Source organism: Mytilus trossulus, unplaced genomic scaffold (assembly GCF_036588685.1).
Source record: "Mytilus trossulus isolate FHL-02 unplaced genomic scaffold, PNRI_Mtr1.1.1.hap1 h1tg000138l__unscaffolded, whole genome shotgun sequence".
NCBI lineage: Eukaryota > Metazoa > Mollusca > Bivalvia > Mytilida > Mytilidae > Mytilus > Mytilus trossulus.
Genome location: NW_026963302.1, coordinates 855,275 through 881,359, shown reverse-complemented (window position 1 = coordinate 881,359; position 26,085 = coordinate 855,275). Strand labels below are relative to the sequence as shown.

General features: G+C 31.5%; 2 protein-coding genes across 5 annotated transcripts in view; one reads left to right on the top strand and one right to left on the bottom strand.

Moving 5' to 3' along the window:
• The window catches only part of LOC134700442 (trafficking protein particle complex subunit 13-like), a 73,645-nt gene that overhangs the window by 39,623 nt on the left and 7,937 nt on the right, over positions 1-26,085 (bottom strand). The window lies entirely within an intron of this gene.
• LOC134700338 (uncharacterized) lies at positions 248-24,447 on the top strand. Of its 4 annotated transcripts, none has more exons than XM_063561695.1 (4): positions 248-376; positions 13,620-15,319; positions 16,155-16,326; positions 23,526-24,447. In XM_063561695.1, the coding sequence occupies exons 2-4, from the start codon at positions 14,456-14,458 to the stop codon at positions 24,224-24,226; spliced, it is 1,737 nt and encodes a 578-aa protein (XP_063417765.1). In that variant the 5' UTR covers positions 248-376; positions 13,620-14,455; the 3' UTR covers positions 24,227-24,447. The 4 variants fall into 4 exon arrangements, with proteins under 4 accessions (XP_063417765.1, XP_063417764.1, XP_063417763.1 ...); XM_063561694.1 differs by lacking the exon at positions 248-376 and adding an exon at positions 2,157-2,280; XM_063561693.1 differs by lacking the exon at positions 248-376 and adding an exon at positions 2,174-2,377.

Below are 26,085 nucleotides of genomic sequence, written 5' to 3'. Positions count from 1 at the left end.
TTGATGAAGAATATAAACCTCTACGTGAAAGTTATATCAATAGAACTTCATGTTTGGAAAATGGTAAAAATTCATTTAATTCGTTGAAAAGGAAACAACATCATTGGTAGTGACACAATCTATTTCAAAGGATAACTTCAGAATCCCTTGCGATTTGTTGACAGTAGTTATCTAAAAATGAGATTATTTGATGGTTAAGAATCGTAGGAAAGGTTTGGGTTAGGCTTCACTTCACATCAACGTAAGCTCTAATCAACATTGATCATGGATATTTACTCAAACATCATCCATTCTGATTTAATTAATTATCAGGGTCCCCCTACCATTTGCATGACTGAATGAAAGTATTTTTTCCGTGCCTGAAAAACTACGCCAGGTAAGAAATTTAGTGTTTGATGTAGATAGGGTTTAATGAGATATTGGACGAAATCAATGTTATAATCAAATGTAGTTTTATATACAAGAAAGATTGGATGCGATTAGCTTGGTGAGTATGATTACTCAAATTGATTTTTCATTTTCAAATATTATTGAATTATAAGAGGTCACTATATATACATCTTTAAATTTGTTTGATGCTAATGACTTTAATTGTTATAGCCACTGAAAACGTTTTAGAAGGTGTTTTGTATATATATACTTAGTAAGTGCACAGGTTCTGTTTTTAATGTTTATCATTTCTACTACTTGTTAAGTATGGACTTGTTAAGTAGCGTGCTTCTTTGATAAAGTTAGAAAGACTTTACAAACGTCATACTATTACTTTTTTATCATATGTATTTATTCATTCTATTTTTTACAATAACATTTAGGTGTTCTTTAAACAAATACAATTTTGATTAAATATCGTGAGATTATCAATGACATTATTCAAAGGGTAATAACTTTTCTCGGTTTTCTATGAAATACAGTGAATTTATAAATTTTCATTAAGGGTAGAAAATTTCGTGGATTCAGGAAAAAAATGGTCAATTACAGCCAATTTCCTAATGCCGATATGCGTGTAGAATAAAACTTTGGTTGGCTTGCTTGCTTTGTTTGTATGACTGTTTATTCAAGCTTGACATCTTTAACCAATTTATATAGGCATAGTTTTGCCTGTATATATCATATTTGAATTTAATTGGGTGTTATTCTAATGATTGTACAATATACAAACAAAGAAAGCAAGCTAACCAAAGTTTTGTTCTACAGGCATTAGGAAATTAGCTGTAAGGATATTTGATTTCTTGCTACATACTACAAAAAATTGGTATCTTACAAATAATAATGAATCCACATTAGGGGAACCACATTATTAACTATTCTCCAAAAAATAAATTTCTGTTTGTGCTAAATGTCCCAAGTCAGGAGCCTGAAGTCAGTCAGGTTCCTGTTATATTTGTTTTTCTGAAGATGTTTTCATACAAATTAGGCTGTTAGTTTTCATGTCAAGGCCTTTTAAAACTGACTATACAGTATGGGATTTTCTCTTGTTGAAGGCTGTATGGTGGCCTATAATTGCTTACATCTACATGTAATTTTTTTAATTTTGGCAGATAGTTTTCTCATGTGCAATCACTTACCACATCTTATTTGTATTGTATATCTAATTTTTTGTCCTGACAAAATAAAAAGTTTATGTACAACAATTATTTTTTTTATATTTAGATGCAGTTTCATGTATCTAAAGAACCTTGTAAATTAAAAAAAGATACTATAAAAGGAGAGATTCTAAAATAATATACTCTTTATAGTCAAATTCCAACAACGGATTTCAGGATATGAAATACTGCACACAGTTATGGTACTTATAGCAAAAATCAAATATCAAGCATTCTTCAGAGCATAAAAAGAACTTAAGATTATGCTTAACTAAAAATAGTCAATATATAAAGTAACATATTACCTAGATTGACAATATACCTAATTAGCTAATTATACGATAATAAGAGAAAAAAAGTATCTCTAAGAATCACAAGCGCCAAAATACCCTTCTTATATAATTATATCGCTCCCAAATCAATCGATCGATTGGATAATCTGCCAAACTTCTTCTCCTAGTATATTTATGTTATTTATCCCTGTAATAATGAGATAATTATGTATGATTTCTGCCAAGTATAAATCAATTAAATAATAATAAAGTAATATAGATAAGGTACTCTAGAGGGGAGGCCATATCTTAGGAGAAGGATACAGTAGATCGAGTGCTGTAATTATTGCAATGAGAGAAAACATCTGTATGTCTCAGATGCACCATGTATACAGGTGTAGAGTACATTAGGATTTTTGTACAAGGTTAATATTGTTGTTTGTATCATACTCAAACCTAGCAACCTCTTTTATATTACAAGAAGTGTTAGAAATGGATTCATTAAAAACATAATTAAATAAGGTAAGGTCATCTTCAGGTTAAGATTATAAATTCTCTAAGTTATTATTAATATCGCAAGTAATCATTGATGCAATAAATAACCTTATAAAAATATTCTTTTAAAATTAGCATTTTATTCTCCATCCACTTATGTATATTTCAAGACATTCTAGTTGACTTATTAGTACTGCTTCAATCTAATCTACAACTCTCATTACTTTTCTTATTTTACCATTCTATGCATTTGTAGATGGAAAATGCAAATAACTTTTAAATCTGGTTTTCAAATATTCATGCCTTAAGCCGGGGTCACACATTCACGATTTTTACTACCGTCCTTGACAGGACCATTACCGATTAACAAAAATTAAAAGTCTGATCAAGATCCTGTGAATCGTGGATGGAAATTCAAACTTAAAATAAAATTTGTAAAAAAATTAATTTGATCACGACAACAATCAGATAGTGTTCAGGAAGCGTCGATATTCAACCGTTTCTAAGGGAATTAGTCCCGATAATCCCGTTCTGAATCAGCATCTAATCCGATTTGTATTTTTCGCCAGGTAAAATTCGACCGAGTCTGTCATGACTGCGTCCCGACTCTACCGAATGTAATCCGACAAAGATCAGACAGTGACCAGACAGTGAACCGACGCTGACGGAAGTTATCCGTTCGAAAACTGTCGGCATATTCGGGATAATCAGGTACTGTCAGAACGTAATCCTATCATGATCCGCTATATCGTATTGCAAACGGCTTTGTCTGGTCTCAGTCGTATTGTATTCTGTAATTGTCGGGACTTGCACGTGGGTATCATTGACAAATTTCGTCTTAATAACGGGACTGTTACGGAACGGTTTCGGCAAAAAACGGTTCGCAATCGACAAGATCTGAATGCAATCTGGACTCAATCGGCAGAAAAACAGCTATGAAAAATTTCTCCAGATCATTCCCGTTCCACAGGACATCGTCCAGAATACACAAGACATTGTTCGGAAATCGATCCGATGCAGCAGAATCTGTCACGACATAGCCACGATAGTAATCCGACTAGACAATATCGGCTGAGTTGCCCCGAATGTTACGGGACGCACCTAACTGTCGGGGTGCTTGCCGAACTATTCGGAACCTTCCCGACCCGTAGGAATCTGTTACGAACTAAAACGACTGCGTTCAGACAATGATAGGACATTCCAGATAATTGAGGATACTAATCCGACTTTTTCACTATTCGTGTCGTAATGAGGTCTGATCTCAAACGGGAGCAATAATCGGCAATGTGTGAACCCCGCATAACTGCTCATCTAGTTACTTTAAATCTAATGCTTATGTAATGAGAATACTGATTTCTCTGAATGTTAAAGAACTCTTGCACAACTCTGTTAGGGGGTCAATCCATGTCCTGTAACAAGGTGAAATATTTCCCCTGTTTTCCAGTATAGATATAATGTCTTAACATCAGGCGCAGTTGGACCCCCCCCCCTTTTTTTTCGACGATCAATGCATTTGAATGGGGATATGTAATTAGAACCCCCCCTTTGTCCTGGGTTAGGAACCCCCCCTTTTTTAAAATGGCTGGATCCACCCCTGCTTAATCTTAAAATCTTCTTCTAACCTAAAAGAACCTACCTATTAGGTGTCTTATATTAGTAATGTCTTATGTTATATATGCATGAAACAGTTGCCACTGGACATTTAGCCAGAAACAATCTACCAGTTCTTTCAAGAAAATGTTTATTAAATTGTAGTCTTTGATTCTAATTCAATTTGTAAGTCAACATATAATGATTTGATCTCTTATTCATGTGACATACTTGTTCTTCTCTCTCTCCAAGCATAATTGATGTACAATTGAATACTCTAATTTCTTCACGCTATTGGTTAACACATATCACGTAACAACCAAGTTGGTATCAAATAATCTTAAATATGTTTTATTTTGGAAGTCATTATTAAATTCAATCTAATTCATTAAGGTAAGTGCATTAGTCCTGAATCCTCAATAAGTGACTTATTTATTCTACTATGGGAAATTAATGATATTAGAAGTTACTGTGAGTGCCACATGCATTTTTTTCTCCACAAATACATGCACTATTCATGTTTAACTACCATAGCTACATTTTTGGGTCACAAAAGTGTGACCAACTTCCCTGAAAAATCCAAGAACTAATTTTAATCAACCTTTGAATTTATAGTAAAGCAAATTGCAAACTAAAAAAATAAATGTATAGTAATTTAACTTTTCAAGTGTTTCAGTTGTTCCTTTTTAAAAACAACAATTCCCTTGCAACTTGCATTTGTTTCTGCAGTTCTTTAGGAAATTATATGACATTGAAATTGATAACTTTTGATGAAATTGTTATATAATCTTAAATTATACCACTTGATGTTTTTTTTTTATATCTTGTCTAATTGTTATCTGTGCAGCTGAAGATAAGAATTATCACAGGTTTATTTGTTTATTTTGGTAAATATCTTATTGTAAAGTGTTTTATTTTCTTATTATGTAAACACATAAGTATTCTCTTTTTTCTCTCTCTAGATTTGCTATTCATGTTTGAACTATAGTAAATGTAAAATAAATTCATTAATAATCATTTGTGTTTAAATCTAAAGAAACCAAAAAAACAACCACCTGAAAACAAAACAATTACATAAGAAACGAATAAAGCTGAGATAATGTGTGTCTTCAACACCTTGTTCATTAAATAACAATTCATCTGCAAACCCTTACAACTTGTTTTCATGTTTTATATGAGATTGAGATGTAAGTTTCAGTTAATGAATATTATATAAGTATATGAGCTGTAGCTGGTGATATGCTTTTTTTAAAGCGTTTATCTTTAACTTGTTGAGAAGTTTGGGAGTTTTCTCAGAAACCTAAGAGTGATTTTCAAGGTGCCAGTCTGCATACTTTTGCACTGATTCAGTAAACAAATAAACATGAGTGTTTTTCTTCCATATTATATATTAGGACAGAGACAGGAGTGTAGTAACACAAACATTAACACGAATGTGTAGCAATAGGATACATTACCCCTGAGCCATAATATTCTTATTTAGAGCACCATATCAAATCTAGGTCAAAATCTTATCTGGCATAATTCTTACACTTCACATCATAAAGACAATCTATTCTATGGCTTTTGCTCATTGTTAAAAGCTGATTTGTGACCTATAATTTTTAACTGTTGTGTCATGGTATCTTGTGCAGAATTGTCTCATTGGCAATAAACCACATAGATGGGACCACAACTTTATTGTAAACTACTGATATAGAACACACAAACTGATAGACACACATACAAAGAAAACATAATTGATCCCCTTCCAACATCGATTAATTGGACATATAAATTCATTGTCCCACCAAAAGTGTTACTGTAACATTAGCGTTTAAAAAAACAGGGTTCTCAAGTTCTTGAAATACTGCAGAAGTACAAATACTTTTTTCATGTATTATAAACATCAGTTCAAGTGAGCTTGGTACAAAACTTTTCAATTCCTATTAATAAGGGGGATTGTGGTATATAATTAAATATTTCTATATTCAGTATCAGTCCAATTTGATCATGTAAATTATGTAGATCATTCACCGATCGTGAGTCTACGGCTGTATTCCCAGGTTACAATTATCTTACTCCAATCCTTGCATCATACCTTTAATTACAAAAAGTGACACTAATGTATATGTGTAAGTGTTAAAGACAATCTCCATGTAAATCAAGTCCAAAAATGATCTATAGGACTATAACTTTACAGTACACTACTGATATAGAATGGACAAACAGACACTGACACTCACTGACAGACACACAAATAGAGAAATCATAATGGATCTCTTTCTATATTGGTTAGACTGGACATATATGGTTATTATCCCACCAAAAGTTTTTACAGGAGCAAAAAACAAAGTTCTTAAAAGTAATTGAAATGTTGCAAAAGTACAAATAGTTTTTTTGTGTACATGTACTAACATTGGTTCAGTTGAACTTCGTACAAAATTTTCAATACCCATTAATAAGGGGGATTGTGGTATATAATTAAATATTTCTATATTCAGTATCAGTCCAATTTTATCATGTTAATTCTATAGATCATTCACCGATCGTGAGTCTACGGCTGTATTCCCAGGTTACAATTATCTTACTCCAATCCTTGCGTCATACCGTTAATTACATGACACTAATGTATATGTGTAAGGGTTCTAAGTAGTTAAAGACAATCTCCATGTAAATCAACGGAATATCAGATGTGACAGTACTAACTAGACATTAGATTCATTCTAAATTACTTTTATGAAACAAACATTATCTCATAGCAAAGAAAGACCAATACTTGTCAACTATAATTTGTCACATGGCAAAATGTTTCTTCACGAGTTACTACCAGTGTTTAGTTATATATTGATTCGAAAAAAATATTATTTATCAAATCAAATAAACAATCGTATTTAGGTGGGGGTTCTATACGTCATCATGATCAGCAACTGCACTTAATGTCTGGTTAATATAATCCATTCATCTTACTCTACATCAGTTGTTTTCAAAGAGAAATTTGATCAAAACGGTTAATAAATATTTCATAATTGAAATATATAATAAAATCATAATCAGTCACAAATCTAAAAATCTAATTTTTTTATACTAGTAGTTTCTTTTGAAATAAAGAGGAGTAAATGTTTATTTTGGGTGTGTTTGATGTTTAAACAATAATAAAGTAAACAATTGACTTCATTAATGCATTTGATTAGTAGCAGATTAGTATAGCAAACATTTTGCTAAGAGACTTGTTTTATAATCATTAGGGATTTATTTGTAAATTAACATGATAGAGGAATATATCTCCACCAATTCATAAATAAGACTCAGTTCTTGATCAATTAGACGTCACAAGTGTTCTTTTAGACTCTGTATATTGTATCATATTTCAGAAAGTTTTCCTAATAATATATCATTTATATTATAAACTGCTAATATATCAAAAGTGAAGTCATTTAGACAGTTCTTTGGTATTTGTGTTGCTCATTGTTGAAGGCTTTACGGTGAGCTATTGCTGTTTCCAACCTCTGCCTTTAGTCTCTGTTGGATTATTTGCATACATAATTTTTTATTTGCAAGAGTCATATTAGCATGCCTTCTTTCTCTCCATCAGACCAAATGTTATAATAAAGGTATAGTCACCAACAAATATTTTCAGGCAGTAAAATTGAATTTTAGAAACTACTTTTTTCCCTTTTTAAGTCCCTCAAGGACACTGAATAAGTGCATAAGTGAGTTCTACCTAGAGTAATTCTTTGTGGGGACCACCTATAAATTGTCTAAGCAATGTTAAAGATTAATCCTTAATTCTGAAGCGTGTCCAATTTGCTTAATGGATTACAACAATGTAAGTAATTGATAATACCACAGAAAATTCTGTCTAATGGTGTGATGAAAACTTTGTCATTTTTTGGCAAAATGAAAAGCATATGAATTGTATCAAAACGTGGATAAAAAATAAGAATATTTCTTAGATTATAACCAGCTGTTAACTGTTTACACAGCCTTTGACATGCTAGTAGAAAAAACAAATATTTGGCTTGGTTCTCATACTGCTAATTACTAGATACATTTATGTTTATGCTTGTCCCTAAACATTCAAAACAATATGGTAATAATTACCTCCCTTACCTTCTTATGACAAGAAAAGAACTGCGGTAAGAAAAAATCTGTTTGACTTTATATTAACCTTTCATTCCATTATAAAACTATCTGATACATTCCTTCATAAAATACATGTTTTTCATACACGAATGTACAGTAAAACACATTCATTAAATATACACATGTACTTGAGGTGTGTTGCTATTCTCTTTCAGATAAGTATTTGCATCTTTTTTATTTTCTGTTTTTAACAAAATTTTCAATTTTCAAATGTTTCCCATACCTTAAGTTATTTTTCTATATATAATGGTACAATGAATGATGGTTGTTACTTAAGTATTCAAAGGTCAAGATCCAAAAATATGAAAACAAACAAAATAATTTCGTGCATACAGCATGTGTTTCTGGATAATCTTCATCTGGTATGCTTGTGACATTATGCATTTCAGAATGTTGGATATAAAGAATAAAAAGTAAGCATTAAGGTTACATATTTTCTATTGCTACAAGCTACTAACTGAACTCTTATTGTGAGTTGTTGCCAAACTTTTTGAACTTATGATATGACATTTTCTTATAACAAGACATTGTATTATGTATGATTCAAAAATAGATATTAGTTGACATCATGAGATAGCAACAAAACAACATAACTTAACCAAAATAGATATACACTTTAGTGCAAATATCAAACGATAACCTCTCATAATACCTCTGAGTCTGCAAAATCTTAAATGAATTGAAGGGAAAGAATGTGAATATCAAAATAAGAAGTGGTTTGATTACCAATGAAACAAGTCTCAAACAGAGACCAAATAATGTAGAATTTAACAACTATGGGTCACTGTACAGCCTTCAACAATGAGCAAAACTTATAACGAAGACAGTAATCATCAGTGGTTTATGGTCTAGTTCTAATTTGTTCATTCTCAGTTAACAGGCTATTATTTGAACTTGGAATTATTATCAATTTATATGGAATTTACATAATATCTTGGTTTGAAGTTCAAATAATAGCCTGTTAGTTATTGTTTCTCTGATAAATACATCAAATCTCCATTTTCAGTCTGTTCTTAATATTCAAAGCAATACTGAAGAAATCATTTAGCTTTTTATAAAAGTTAAAAATCTATGAAATTTCAATCTGCTAATGCTAGTTGGCTGCTGTCATAATAGTGATAAAAGTCTTGTCGATGTATCAATATAGTGTGAAATTTAGACTTGTATCCAATATTAAATCTGAGATTCTATTCAATATTAATGATGGATCAAAACTACCAATAACTACTTTAATGAAACAATTTGGTCAACATGGAATTTCAATTAACATTGACTATAGATTTCAACGTGATTAATTATTCACAAAACTAATAGTGGAGTGGCTTGAAGCAGTAAACAAAGCAAACTTAGCTTAACTTTGTAAAAAAAATAATGCTTCGCTGTTACATGGGGGGCGTAAAAGGGGGGTTTCTTCAGAATAAGAATAAGAATTTTATTAGTCTAAAATCCCAACAATAGGATTGTCACTAAAATACAAAACAAAAACAATCTTCATGAAAGAATGCGAAATAAAAGAGCCATTTCACGATGAACAAACAATAAAAAATTTCTTGTATATTGATCTTTTTAATGAATTCATGAAACAAGGTAAATAACGAACCCTTTTCACAGTTGCACATGAAATAAAAATGACAAAACACTTTGCACGAAAATAACCCTTAAATACACCCTTATAACATATTTCTCATTATATCAGGTGATGTATTGAATAACTAGACTGAGGGTTACAGGCATACAATTTCACATGCAAAATGGATAAAAATCATTAAAAGCGATGTTATAATAAATCTTTCATGAAGACATATGTCACCTGCAACACATATTTATCGAATGGCATATTTTATAAGTCCATGCTTTAGTTACCCCTGAAATCAAGGTGCTAAAAAATTCAAATGAGAAAAGCCTGACTGAAAGTTAGGTTGATTTCTAGAGAAGCTGTGGAGGGGCTAAAGGCTGTACATGCTTTCCAGAATTCCCTTTAAGTTCACATTGCGAATATGTATAGCTATTGGAAACCTGGCAAAGACCAACTAAGATAGGATAGATCGAGACAACTGATTGTTGTACAAAAAATGGAAGCTTTTAACAACCTTGACTGGCTATACAGCCCTTGGGCAGTCTGATTGTTGATGGTGATCAACATCACTTTTATAAGCCCAATTTGTTACCGGTATATCATGGAGGCCCCTTTTTTATTGGTTGGGGAAGTTTGAGTACCTGGAGAGAAACTGTCAATACTAGTAAATTAAGATTCAAGTCAAACGCACCTTATCACAAGTGGGATTTAAATTCACAACCTCAGGCTGAATTCACTTGAAACTCTACAATCAAATTCAGAGTTAATAGATTATTACGTGACAACACTCGAGTTGATATTTGAAACAACTCTAAGTAACTCTAGGGTAAGGCCCTGACCTGAAGCATAAAAAATAAAATATTCTCATTGGTTTTACCCATTCAAGAGTTTCTCGAGTTTAACCCTGGCTGGGTTAGGGTTGGAATCAGAGTACAAGGGGTTAACTCGGGTGGTTCAAGTAAAATTGTATTGTTGAAACCTGAGTTAGTAAAGTTGACTCGAGAGTTTCAAGTGAACTCGGCCTCAGTGTTGACAGGCTATTGATTACTGTAGCCTATGCCATGGTGAGAAGTGCACCAGTTCCCTTTATGTAGAATTATATGTGAGCAAGATTGGGTGGTTTCTATCAATTGCATTAGAAGAAGTTGCAGATGATTTTATTATACTAAATGACAATAAAGCAAGTAGGCAATACAGAAAATGACATTGACCTTGATGTGTAGGCGACAATGAAAATACTGAACTAAAGATGGTCAGATTTTTTTCACCTAAGAATTATTGACCCCTATCTTGTTACAAATACTCAGGTACTAAATTTACACAGGAATTCTTCTTTCAAGATACAATTTCAATTAGTAAAGTGTATTAAAAAAAAGTTGGAAATGAAGATTAGAAGAAAAGCCTCTTTTCATCATAGTGGCTATACTTAAAGGAATAAAAATGATGAAAACATTTTTAAGTCATATTACAGTAAATAGATGACGTCAAAGATTTTTGTTAGATTTTATACACGGTTTCAGGTTTATGGGTTGTGAAACTGGATTTTTTTTTTAAATTCCAAAATAATAATATTCAAAGGAATTTTATTTAAGAAGATGCATACTGTAAACAAAAATTTCATTCTTTGGGTACAAATACTTTTCTAAATTCATGGGTGTAGGAAAACCACAAATTCAAAACTCAACATTAAATTTTCCATAGGCTTGTATGCAGACTTAGGCAACTCTGTGAATCAAACATTAAGGAAAATACCATTTCAATGCACAATAAACTGCTTTGCTGAGTGCAGTTGGATACGACTGCAGAGGTCCAACCAATAACAGTTATGGCAAAAATGGAGCAGGACACAATATTAGCACTTGATACAGGTCTGAATTTGGATCGTAATTAAATATTTGACACATAATAGGTTTCTGACACAGAATAACTGTAGTCAAACAACTTAAATTGGGTTAAATGATTTGATTTTAAATTCAATTTTTTGCCTTTGTGCAATACACTATGCGGTTACAAATTTTTGGCGTGAGATAAAAAATGGTAAAATATATAAAATAAATGAATTAACAGTAATTATATCATCTTGCACAAATGATCAGTGTGAAAAAAGAGTTTTTGAAATGATAATTTAATCATTGTTTAAGAATATCCAATCGACAGATTATTTTACAATACATGCTAAGTTTTTGTTAATTATAAAATAATCAATGGGTCCTTGATGTTATCAATATACAAATAAGTAGATGTCATATAATTTTTTAATTGTGTTTGTAGTAAAGAAACCATTGAAAGTTACACCTCACAGCTTTACAATGTTATGCCAAAAATTGGTAAGCTGGATACCATATGCAGCTGGATACCGTATTGTAGATGCCTTAAAACCATGGGTTTTGTAAATACAGAAATTCTTGTGATGTTTTAATTATTTTGAAAATTTGATGGGTCCTTTTAAATTTATAAAACATAAAAAAGGCATTATTGAAGTCACAATAAATATATCAAATCATCTAATTATGTCCATTATAATGAAAAAATTTCTGAATTCACTATACAATTTAAAAAAAAAGACAGATCACCTAAACAGATATTACCAAGATTTTAACAACCCCATGCATCCATCTCACAGTACACGAAAACTGATAACATGAACATCTCTGCTAAATAAAAAATTCTTCAAGTGCTTTAACCTTGACATACTTGACTCTCAACATTCAATAATGTTTGAAATTAGTTTTACATTGACTCATGCAGGTTTCAATCAGATATCAGTAACCTGTTTCTTAAAATTGAATCAAATGAAAATTATTTTAAATTAACCAGTTTACATTCTTTAAATTTTTTTAATAAAGAATTCCATTCATTTTGGCAAGACTTGCTTTTGAACCCCTTCATGAGTATGTCTATGCTTGATTGTTCAACAGAAAAAAAAAAATGTTAATTTTGATATTAAAAATTTCATGAGAAAGCAAACTGCAGCTGAATTTCTGTTTGATCCATTTTGTTTCATCAAAATTTTGAGGGGGAAACAGATTCATACCTGCCATGGACGCTCCCAAATGGAAATTTTGAAAGAGCAGTTTTGACCACAATTTAAACAAAACAATAAATTTTACAATGGCTATAGGCTTGTAAGAGTATGAAGAAGCCAAAAAACAACATTAAATTATATTTGAAAGCCCCCTGATGGTTTTGTAGGTCTATATGATCCATCTTGCTCGTAAACCCCCCATGGGCAAGTATGCAGATTATGATGTTTTGTTTTTTGAAAATACTTTAGAAACATCTTTAAAATTTAGCAATAACATACTATAGGTACCTCTTTGAAATCATGGAACTACCAAAAGGCATATCTTGATTTTGCATAGTAAGGACAAATCTCTGTTTCTGAAGAAGTTTCTCGTCTTCCTTAGTTGTCATCATAAATCTTTATACATTTGGGAATGTTCCTTTTACAAATTATTTTGACCCTTGATCCTTTGCAAATGGAAAGCTTGATTGTTCCTGTAAGATTTGTTCCCATCTCTACCTGGGAAACCATGCTCTTTGAACTCTGACCTTGACATTAAAAATGTTCATGTACTTGTCATATACTTTTCATGTACACAACTTCTGGTTCTAATTTTAAGGATATGTTTACAATATTTAAAGAACATAAAAGCCTTCAAAACTAAGATGATAAGTAATCCAATTCCTGGTACAAGGGGAGAAAACTGCAATTACATTTAACAGTTAATGGGAGATCACTCTTTGGGGAAAACACTCCACAAGAGTCCTAGATCAATATACAACAAATCTATTCACATTGGCCATTTGATACCTTTTTCTCTCATTTTATTCCAATATATTACATTTTTATCACGGAAATCCAGAACAACTTAGCCAATATCAATTACAAGCGAGGAAATATGATTGGGAAAAAATCACTTAACCCTCTCAATAGTAATTTCTGAGATTGAATCTTTTTATATCAATATATTACAGGTCACAGAAACAAAGATAGCAGCATGAAAGTCTTCCTTGATAGATACTGTTAATTACAAAAACTCAGCAGAAATATTATTTTCTTCTTCATTAAACCATGCAAAGTTTGTTTGGAAAATGCGAAAAACAAAGTATTTGGATACCATCTTTATTCTAAACATCAGGAAGGAACAACAGAATGGAAATATAAATAAAGTTTAAAAAATGCAGAAGGGATAGAAAATTGGAAAAGTATACATCATCTACCTGTGATCAGTGAGGGATACAAAAAAAGATGAAAATTATGCATTATTGTTAAAGTTCTATAAATATCAATGGATATACTATTTTCTACAGAGAATAAACACCAAAGGAACCAAGTTACTATAATAGCCAATATGTAACTCTGAAGAATAGTAAAATAATGATATAGGATCATAAAACTAAAGCCATTTCATCATAAACCAATAATCACAGGAAACACATTGCCTGATTGTCTAATACCAGCAGATAGTCTGTGTGAACTGATTCATAAAGGTTAATGGAACCGTGTGCAGGATATATATAGATATATATGGAATAAGCTTGTATTTACGTAATCTACTATCGTCATAACATAACCGATATAAAACTAGCTACAGAAATGTAACATGTATGAAATGCAAGGTAGTACCTGAAAAATCAATGCTATAGTTTATCATCTGCTAGGATATAATTAATTTGTACATAATCAAAGACATTTAAACGTAATCGATTTTTTCGTGATTTTTATGTTCATTCCATTGATGAATTTAATACTGACACAAATTCTATGCAAAAATCAATAGCAGATTAAAGAAACACAGATTTTTATATAAATGGGATGTTTTGATATGCCAAAGATCTCAGGCATGCCTTACTTATTCCTTGCATCACACATCTTACTGGTGCTCGTCAATAAAATGAATGCCATGACCATTACAGAGACCATTATTTCCATTGTTGATATTAAAACCGACTTATACACTCCAACTCAATCCTCTCTGACCAGAATAATCCACAGAAATTCAATCAATCTAAATACAACATTCCAGCCTTCTCCTTATTCCATTTTTTCCGATTTGAATGGAACGTTCCATTTTGACATCAGCCCACCTTCAATCAATGATTTGCTGGTAAATTCCAATCAGACTGTTAACTTCAGCTGCAATGTCGACCATCAATTTCCTAATGTGCTAAATGACAGTATTGGGAATAGGAATCTAATACAGAATAATGACCATCTAAATACCTCACTGCTTGTCACCGTCACATCGTCGGACCACAATGTGGCCAGTATTGTCTCCTATCGCATGGTACAGGGACGGAAACGACTCGTACGCACACCGATACTACAGGAAACAATATCTATGCAAGTAGAATTGAATAATGACCATAACTTTACAATAGAGGCGATGAAAATTGGCTATGTGACTTTTTTACTGACACTTTTAGAATCTGAGAGCATTGACATGGCTAAGGCGGGCTATTCTAAACAATTGTCCTCCACAGAATATAATGTGCAAGTTGTACGAGCAGAAAAATTAGCAGATTTTGTTTTTGACTGTAGTGCTGCTGCCGTAGCTATTCTGATTAGTTTTGGCATAGGATGTGTGACGGATACAGATAGTATTAAAAAACAGCTAAAATATCCTGTGTCACTTCTTATAGGATTTTGTTGCCAGTTCTTACTTATGCCTGTGGTAAGTTATGGTTTATTTCATGATTTGTTTACATATTTTCTAAGATAATGTAACAGAAAAATAGAACTGATTTAGTAAAAGGAATGAATGTAAAAACTAAATGCCATATTTTCTTATAATTTTTTATGATATCATCCGACATCTATATTTCATATTTATTGATAAAACTTTGTTTGTTTAAAATAAAAATGTTGGACAAATTTCAATTAAACAACAACAAAGCTTAAACAAATTAACCAAGATCTGTTTTTTTGGTTCATTTTCACAGAATACTGTTAAGAAAAATAATGGTTTATGAGATTAAAAAGAAAAAACACACTGGATATCTATTTTTGTGGATTTCCTGGGTATGAAAATACATGTACCAGTGCCACCAATTTTCATAATCATCAAAATGCAAACTTTAAAGTTATTTCAGCAAATGATAAAGAATTACCCTAGGAACCCTCCAAATAACAGTGACCTAAAAATTTTACATCCTTGTCCTTTAGTCACCAAGAAAAAACAAAAATGTATCCGTATTACACCGATGTCCCACTCACACTATAATTTTTATGTTCAGTGGACTGTGAAACTGGAGTCAAACGTAATCTAATTTGGCATTGACATAAAAAAGATCATATCATGAGGAATATGTACAATGTATACTAAGTTTCAAGTTGATTGGACTTTAACTTCATAAAAAACTATCTTGATCAAAAACTTTAACCTGAAGCTGCAAAAATGGACAAGCAGACGCACAGACCAGAAAACATAATGCCCATAAATGGGGCAAAAAAATAAATAAACTTTTTCTGCTATTTTTACAAGAATGAAAAATGTCTTCTTTTTTCAGCTTGCCTTTGGTATTGCCAAAATACTAAATTTGGAGAGAAATGTACAATTTGGATTGTTATGTGTGGCATGTGTACCGGGTGGTGGGTTTGGCCACGTGGCTGTGATAGTTAGTAAATCTGATCTTCCACTCAGTGTCACGATGAATCTCATAAACATTGTAGCCATGCTTGGTAAGTTACCTTATGTCACAATGAGTCTCATAAACTTTTTAGCCATGCTTGGTAAGTTACCTTATGTCACAATGAATCTCATAAACATTGTAGCCATGCTTGGTAAGTTACCTTATGTCACAATGAGTCTCATAAACATTGTAGCCATGCTTGGTAAGTTACTTTACGTCATAATGAATCTCATAAACATTGTAGCCATGCTTGGTAAGTTACTTTACGTCACAATGAGTTTCATAAACATTGTAGCCATGCTTGGTAAGTTACTTTACGTCACAATGAGTCTCATAAACATTGTAGCCATGCTTGGTAAGTTACCTTATGTCACAATGAGTCTCATAAACATTGTAGCCATGCTTGGTAAGTTACCTTTTGTCACAATGAGTCTCATAAACATTGTAGCCATGCTTGGTAAGTTACCTTTTGTCACAATGAGTCTCATAAACATTGTAGCCATGCTTGGTAAGTTACCCTATGTCACAATGAGTCTCATAAACATTGTAGCCATGCTTGGTAAGTTACCTTATGTCACAATGAGTCTCATAAACATTGTAGCCATGCTTGGTAAGTTACCTTATGTCACAATGAGTCTCATAAACATTGTAGCCATGCTTGGTAAGTTACCTTATGTCACAATGAGTCTCATAAACATTGTAGCCATGCTTGGTAAGTTATCTTAATACTTGTACCTGTACCAATAAATCAAAAGTCATACTTGGATGTAAAATTAGTCCCAATGAGGATCAAAATCATTATAGCCATGCTTGCATGGTTAGTTAACTTAGCCCAAATAAAGGTCATAATCATCAAAGCCATGTTTGTTAACCTTATTTAGTCCCAAAGAGGGTCATAATTATCCAAACCAAGCTTGTTAACCATATTTAGTCCCAAAGAGGGTCATAACCATCATAGTTTCTAAGAATTATCTTAAATGCCTAGAATCTCCTGGGTAACCACTTTATGTCTCTACTTTTACATTTGTAATTAAAATTTATGCTATATTCATTTTTTTGTATATGTCTCTGTACCATTGTACTATGGTTTAAGAGAATAAAGATATATAGCCCTGGGAAGTTACCTTATGTCACAATGAATCTCGTTACCATTGTAACCTTGCTTGGTATAAGTTAACTTAGTTCTAATGAGGGTTATAACTATCAAAGCCATGCTTGGTAAGTTTACATTTCCATTCTCAATTTTATCTAACTTTGTCCGAATAAGGGTCAAAACCATCAAAGCCATGCTTGGTAAGTTAATTTAGTTCTGATGAGGATAATAAATATCATAGCCATGCTTGGTAAGTTAACCCAGTCCACTTAGGGTTATAACCATCAAAGCCATGCATAGTAAGTTATGATTTGCAATGAACCTCATCACCAATCCTAACCATATTTGGTAAGTATTAAACTTCTTACAATGAACATGACCACCAGCATAGCCATGCTTGTTAAGTAATGAGTGGCAGTGAACCTCTTTTTTTTAAAATTGCGATGTAAAACTATTATTTTATGCCATGTAAAAAAAAAACTCATTATGACCAAAATAAAACACAAAACTGAAGTTGATGACAAACAAGGTACACAAAACATTACACAGAAAACAAAGATGAAGCAATATCAGCCATCCAAACATGATGGGTTTGCTACATGTCTTAGTAAGCAGAACTTTCACTGTCAAGTAAGGATAGCAAATAAATCATTAATTATCTATCTGACCATGCTAGACATATTTAATACCCATACTGCACTGTGCGATTCCCATGGTATTTTTTTAATTACATCTTACAAATGAAATGAAATATTTATAAGTATGTAAATAGGATTATACCATTTATACTAAGGAGATTTTCTTGTACTGTAAGATTCTAACATTAATAGTTTTCAAGGTGTATGGAAGTTGGAGAGTACAGTTCCAGTACAGAATATTTTATCATCTATAATTTTCACGTTCAACATTTTATTTATCCTATCAGTGATGACTTAAGAAACAAACTTTTTGGATACAATTCTTGACATCCTGAGTCATAATTTGGCCTATGCCTTATACATTAAACTATACATAACTCTAAAAATATATTTAAATTTCATCTTACTAATTAAAGTAGTTGGAAAAAAACACTTCTAAGAAGATATAATTTAATTTTTGATGTAACTCGTCTTCTGATTGGCTGACGTTATTTTGTTATGAGCCCATAGACATAATTTAGTCATGTGACCCCGACGTCATCAACATTTTTTCATGGTTTTCTACGGTTTAAAATGGAATTAAGAATTAAATTATAAGAAATGACTGTAATATTTTTTCTGTCTATTCGAAATAACATAAAAAATGTGGTGCACACTGTTAAATAACCTGCTACGCACGTTATTCAGTGTGCACCAAATTTTTTATGTTATTTCTTCATAGACAGAAAAAATATTACAGTCATTCCTTGAATGATATATAACAAATGTCTCTCCTCGCTGAATAACTATAATTCTGTAAATTCAGAAACGTTTGCTATGTGTTATTATTGAAAAAAAATTAAAACTGAAATAAGTTTCACAAAAATAAAACTTTCCAATTCAATTTTTTTATTCAAATTTTTCTGAATTCACAATATCTATTCTTATAAATATTTAATATAGTTCAACAATTGCAATATTAATAAAAGCAATTAAAATTTTCTAAAGTTGCATGCAGTTTTCTAAAATGTGTTTAGTGGTTTTTGGTCAGCAAAAATATAAAAACCATTAGTATACCAAAATTATAACAATTTTTTCTACAGCAAAGGATGTGACATTAGGATATCCTTATAACTCAAACCACTAAGTACCAGAAGTAGTATTGGACATCATTATATATTGACCTACATCATGATTTATTGACCTAAATCATTATATCTAAAGCATCCTCAGCATGTAATATATTGATTCTACACAAGGAAATAATGTCTATCTGATAATACCAGCATTTAAAATTTTGACAACCATCTTTTATTTGGTTTTAACATGAAAAAATACATTCCTTAAAATAACTTGCACACAGTATTTTTTTCAATATCTGTATATAGTGTCTTCCATAGGCTAATCCAGGGAGGCCTCCTTTTGTGGAAAAAAAAATAGTTGATTGATAACTAGTTTACGGAGAATCAACAAGCATGACTGGAGCAGGTCCACTCTAAGGGCAGTCAGTGCCTCTCCCCCCTTTATGAAAATATCTGGATCTGCCACTGCCTCCTAACAGAAGTTATCATCTAAGAAATTAGCTATATTTGGTATATTTTGAAATTTCTGAATAGATCACTGAGTACTAACTTAACCATGTGAAGACAAAAGGAAATACAATTCAATTTCAATTTTGTCTACTGTCTTGTCTTGAATCAAAACACAATCAACAGTTGTTCACCAGTTACTTTTTTTTTAAACAATTTTAGGAGTGTATTAAATAACAACCTTTAAGGAAACTGACGCCAATCCTTACGTAGAATAAATATCCAATTATAAATTAAACTTATTCTCATAACAGCAATTAATCATGATTTCACAAGGGACTCTTTACAACCAACGTCACTGTAACGACTCTCTGTTTCAATGATGGTGGTGGCCATACAAATAGTAAATAAGTATGGATTTTCTATTACTTTCCTAAACAAAGAACTACTAAGCAAATATGTTTTCTAAAAACAGATGTGTTATCAGACCTAATTGGAAATGTTTACAAAATACAACTTTAAATTAAATAAAATCTTTGTTGAGCAAAGTAAAACAATCAATTGGATGAGAACATTGACACTATAATTACACAGAATTGCCAGATAATATTTCACTTTCATGCTAAAAACAGTTAAAGATTTCTACAGTACAAACATGGTGTCTCAGTTAAAAATAACATTTCTACAGTGCAAACATGGTGTCTCAGTTAAATATAACATTTCTACAGTGCAAACATGGTGTCTCAGTTAAAAATAACATTTCTACAGTGCAAACATGGTGACTCAGTTAAAAATAACATTTCTACAGTGCAAACATGGTGTCCAAATTAAAAATAACTTTTTCTTGTGATATGCAAATCATGGTGAAATCTAGGGGATTCCTAGTGGAGTTATTTATATAGTACTCTAATAAATTTGACTCTCATATGAAACTGACTGAATATAGAGATATTTCAAAGTGAATTATCCACAAACACAAGTATAATATTCACAGTAAAAATTACCCAACATCACTGACAACAGTACTTTTACCTTGCCCTTCTTGAGGACAATAAAAGAGAAGGGAGGGCTCTGTATGTGCACAGAAAACAGGAAATAAAATGACAGTTTCGCGATTGATGAATGAAAAATTTAGATAAATAGCTTTAATACAAGTTGCTAGTTTACCAATATGCAACAACAGATCAACACAGCAAGAAAATTACCATCAAACAAAACTTTTTGCACAATTTTTTTTTCTTAAATACCACCAGTGCTTTACTGCACAAGCAGCTGAAACTCCCATTGTGAATTTCCCTTTTTCAAGTAGCAAAGTTTCATCAGCACCTCCATATTAAGTACATATCTATCAGAGTGTGCATTCTCTGTCAAGATTGCAGTTTCTGGGTAAAGGATTTGTAAAGTTTAAGTTGACAATATCTTTCAATTTTTATTAAATGCCAGAAAGTCTAAATTAGAATGTGTTAAATTTTCGACAAAATTTCAAAACGTTTAAAAAGCTTCATAAACATGGTTAAATCTTTCTGTCTATTTTAAGTGGAGAAAGGTCACCATAAGTTGCAGTGGAAAAATCTATGATTCTTTGCAGAAAACTACTTCATTACTTTGTATTTCAGTAATGGCCCTGAGACAAGTTGTTTTGCTACAAGAGACCAATTATGGACAAAAACTGCCAACCAATTTTTCTCCATTGATTTGAAAACTGCAATTACTGCTAATCAATAGAGACAGAAGCTTAAAACCAGCCTAGCTAACAGATACAAATTGTTTACTAGGGCTCCATCCATCTATGTATTCATATATCATCAGAATTGTGACATCAACAAGGCCATACATTGAATCTTACATTAAGACAAACAAAATCAAAGCTGAACATTATCAAATATCAAGATCAATAAATTTGTAAAAATTTTCAACATTGCTGATGATTGGTATCAGACAATCCAAATTTTAAATATTGAAAAATTGAAACCAATTATTTATTAAATCAATTGATAGCACAGTAAAATCAATCAGAACTAACATTAGGATTGAGTGGAAACCTGAAACTATTATCAACTCGTTTCAAATATTCTATATAATTATGTCTTTTGCTGCACTGACAAGTATTATTTATACATGCTTGCAGCACTGCAGAGGACATATTTTGGATGTCCTACAACTACATTAAAACTGAAAGATATCTAGAAAAATCTCTACAAAGCATTAAAAAAAAATCAAGAGTATTATACTGATAGGGAAATAAAATCATCTTATATTGAAAATGGTAGAAACTTGTCAATCACAAAGTACTATAACTCTAAACTGACAAAAATTCAAAAGCTCTGATCTAAAGGAAACACAGTATTATCAATTCTCAGACTATCTTTCCATCAAACAAAAAGGTGTTTAGTTTATATTTTTGTGTGAACAAAGTCCCATAACTCGGATGCATCAGAGTAAAATAGTCAAAAGGGGAGATAACTTTTAAAGACCTTACAACTGAATTAATTTCATGAGAAATTTAACAAACCCCATACCTTAACACATTCTTTTGAATATAAATACATATGTTCTGTGTTTCAAAAACTATATAAAAACATGTCAGGGCACAAGATGTATTAACTGTTAAATATCTTTTAAGATCTATTATTCACTAATAGTACATATGCCTGAAAAGTCCTGCTAGACTTATCATCACTTTATTTCATTACAAGTAACTTTGCAATATATGTTTTAGCAACTCATCAAGGGGAAATTAACAATTGTGATCAGCAGACTGAAAGATTCTTCTGGAACTCTTTTAAAAACTGTCAGTTTTATCCCTTTTCCCATTTGTATATGTCAGAAAGCAATGAGTTTCCACACCTTTTTTTATCCAACCTCAACACATTATAATTAATTATTTATACTTTTACAGATACAAAATGGTAATATGTTATTTGATACCTTGCCTTTACAACGAAAAAGTCAAAAAGAGACGTAATTTGTATTTTTTTTTTTACATCTTTCTGAGCAAGGCAACAATTGTATTACAACCACAGACTCATAAAGTCTGATTAAAATTTATCAATACAAACAAAGAACTAATGTAATAAATGTAAAATAACATTTTACTGGCATGAACCACAAATTAAATTAAGTTTATTTATGGGCTATACAACAGCGACTGACATATTGATAAAGTAAAATACTCCTGCCGCAAGCACAACTTAGATTTGACGCAAGTAAAAGAAAGATTTGACGGTCAGAGATATATTGATAAAGTAAAATACTTAAGCCTCTAGCACATGAAAGGTTTGACATTTCAGAGATATCTATATTTGTATTTTTTTTCCAAAGATTAAAAAGCCACATCCATACGACTTAATTTCCCAGTGGTTAGGATGGATCTTTTTATGTATAGAGTTGATTTATTGAAACTAATGCCAAAAGCTAGAAATTAACTTTTAGTGATTACTTTTTGCCATTTTGGTACGAATTTTTGTTTTTTGTACTATTATAAAACATACATATTTCTCTTGGGAGATTCGTTAAGTTATAAAATAGTAACAGAAAAAAGACCCCCCAGCTAGCTACAGAATATAGCTTGATCCTTTAGAACTTGATTTGATTCAATTTAAAAACTCTGCAAAATAAAGTTATCCTTACTGACATCCTTACAGAATGCCATTACAAGCATTACATGTAGATCTATGTAAATAATTATCTTTGCCTTTAGGTATATAGCATCATTTCAGCTTTTGTTCACAAATTACTTCAAAAAGAGGGACAAAAGTAACCATAGAGACATTCAAACTCATAAATAAAAAAACACACTGACAACACCATGGCTTAAAAGAAAAAGACAAACAGACAAATAATAGTACAAAAGACATTTAACATGGAAAACAAAAAAAAATACAGCTTAAAAAACTGCACAAAAGATTCTCATAATTTGATAATACATGTACATGTTTTCATTTATGTATTCATACAAGACTCTTTCTAATTACATGTTTACAATCAGCTTTATTCTTTCTGCTTTCAGGTACAGCTCCACTGTGGATTTTTGTGCTGGGACAGTATTTTCAGAGTAATCAGGGAATCAGAATTATTCCAATATATAATTTTGAAATATGGCTGGCATCTATATTTTTCGCCTACACCGCTGGATTGGTTATAAACCGGTTTAAACCTGTTGTAGCAGACGCATTAATGACATGGATAATAAAACCATTCTTACTGCTAGCAACTATTCTATATATCACACTAGGAGTTTATATCAATATGTACGTCTTTGATCCCGTGGACGGTTGGGCCTTTTTCGCAGCACTTCTGCTTCCACTATGTGGATTTATCATGGCGTACGTTCTAGGAATCATATTCAGACAAAAAACATCATTTTGTCAATCACTTGCATTGGAAACATCTAGTTTAAACTGCCTCATCGTACTGGCAGCTATAAGATTTACACTTCAGAAACCAGCGGCAGACTTAGCATCAACTATTCCAATATGGACAATGTTTACTATACCAGGACTGTATGTAGTTTTGTCAATTCTAAATTATATCAAATGTAGTTTATGTAGTTTTTGTAAGAGCCGAAAAGAAGAAAAATTTAGACATTTTAGCATTGCATCTGGAATAGTGAATCAAGCAAATATGGCTGCTCTCTCAGCGCCATTGTTTGTGACAGAAGTTACCGATGATGAACAAGCATCAATGAGTGAAAAAATAACTGTTTTGTAGCATTTAGAACTCATGTGATAGAGAGTTCATTCCCGTGGTGTGTTGCCACTAATGCCATAAAAGACTGACCATGTTTTTATTCCTTCCTATCATGTTTTCTGTGATTTTTACCAAATAAAACATTGTTTCTTACTTGATTTGTTCCAAGTACTATAGTGATAGTTGTTATCTGGTACTAATTGTATAGTTTTACTCAACATAGTAAAGAAAAACTCAAATTATATCTTTTTTTGTTTTATATCTGCAATGATTAGAAGATCAACATACTATATTGGTTTCAATCAATCTACAATGTATTATTTATATAGAACATGTATCTGAATGATTGATTATTGCTTGTATAACCTCAAAGGCAACTCTATATTGTATGCTTTTATATTGTATCTGTATTTATAGTACAAGCAGCTGGTACAGGGAAAGCTACTCAGCGGCATGCATGGTGAATACTTCTTATTGCATGTTATAGGAATAAAACCAATCATCTGTAACAACTTGGGAACATTACTGAATCCGAAATTTCAAAAAAAGCTGTTTCCATGTATTTCTGTTCATATAAAAAAGAAGATGTGGTATGATTGCCAATGAGACAACTATCCACAAAAGACCAAAATGACACAAACATTAAAAACTATAGGTCACCGTATGGCCTTCAACAATGAGCAAAGCCCATACCGCATAGTCAGCTATAAAAGGCCCCGATAAGACAATGTAAAACAATTCAAACAGTTCTTTATACATTATTCTGGTATTGATGAAAGTTTTTCAGATGATGGTTTGAAAATGCTGATATCACATAAACTAAATATCAAGATACATTAAAATAAGGTCAAGGTCAGAAATGGTTATGTATATATATATAGTTGATCTTTTGCTTATGGTATCTAAGTATCTGGCCTAACCGCAAATATTTAATAGCCAATGAACATGATGAACTATTAAAATGAGGTCAAGGTCAGATAATTATGTAAACCCTTCAAGATGTACATACAACCATTATATACATCAAATATAATTGACCAACTCACTGTTTATACATGCAGTAACAAAAGAACTACTGTAAATTCAGAAATTATTGCGTGCGTTTATTATTGTGATTTTGTCATTTTAGACTTATTAAAATCCTGTTTCAATCATATAAAATATTACAAAATGCAAATTTAAATTATTTAGTTACAACTCTGTCGCATTTTTTGCAATAATAAAAACCTCTCAAAAATTTCTGAACTTACAGTAACATATTCAGGATAAATTAAAATGGACCCAAAAAAACAATCATAATGGAGTCAAGGTCAGATAAATCTTTCCAGACAACCATACATGTATAAACCATACAATCATGCTTTACATCAAATATAGTTGACCTACAATGAACATGTATTGGCTACTGCTCTAAGTATCAGAAAATCAAACCTATCCAGGATAACTTAACCTTGACCAAAGAAGAGGTCGAGGTCAGATAAACCCTTAGTTACAAACAGAGTGAGACATGTACATCTTACAATCATTTTTTCAACCAAGTATAGTTTACCTGCTGCTTATAGTAATGGGGTAACAAATCCTTTACATGAAAACTGAACATGGAACGAACAAATCAATTAAATGAGGTCAAGGTAAGATGAACCCCAATAGACAGATACAATCATTTCATAAACCAACTATAGCTGAATCACTGCTTATAGCAGTACTTCAAAACTGACATAGTCATCTTAAAACTAAACCAATTTACTAATAAACCATACTGTTTGAGGTCAAGGTAAGGTGAACCCTGCAAGACAGACATGCAATTCTGGCAGTTATTCCATATTTCAAATGTAGTTGACTCAGTACTGCTTATATTATAGTGTATGTCTCTGAGAAAT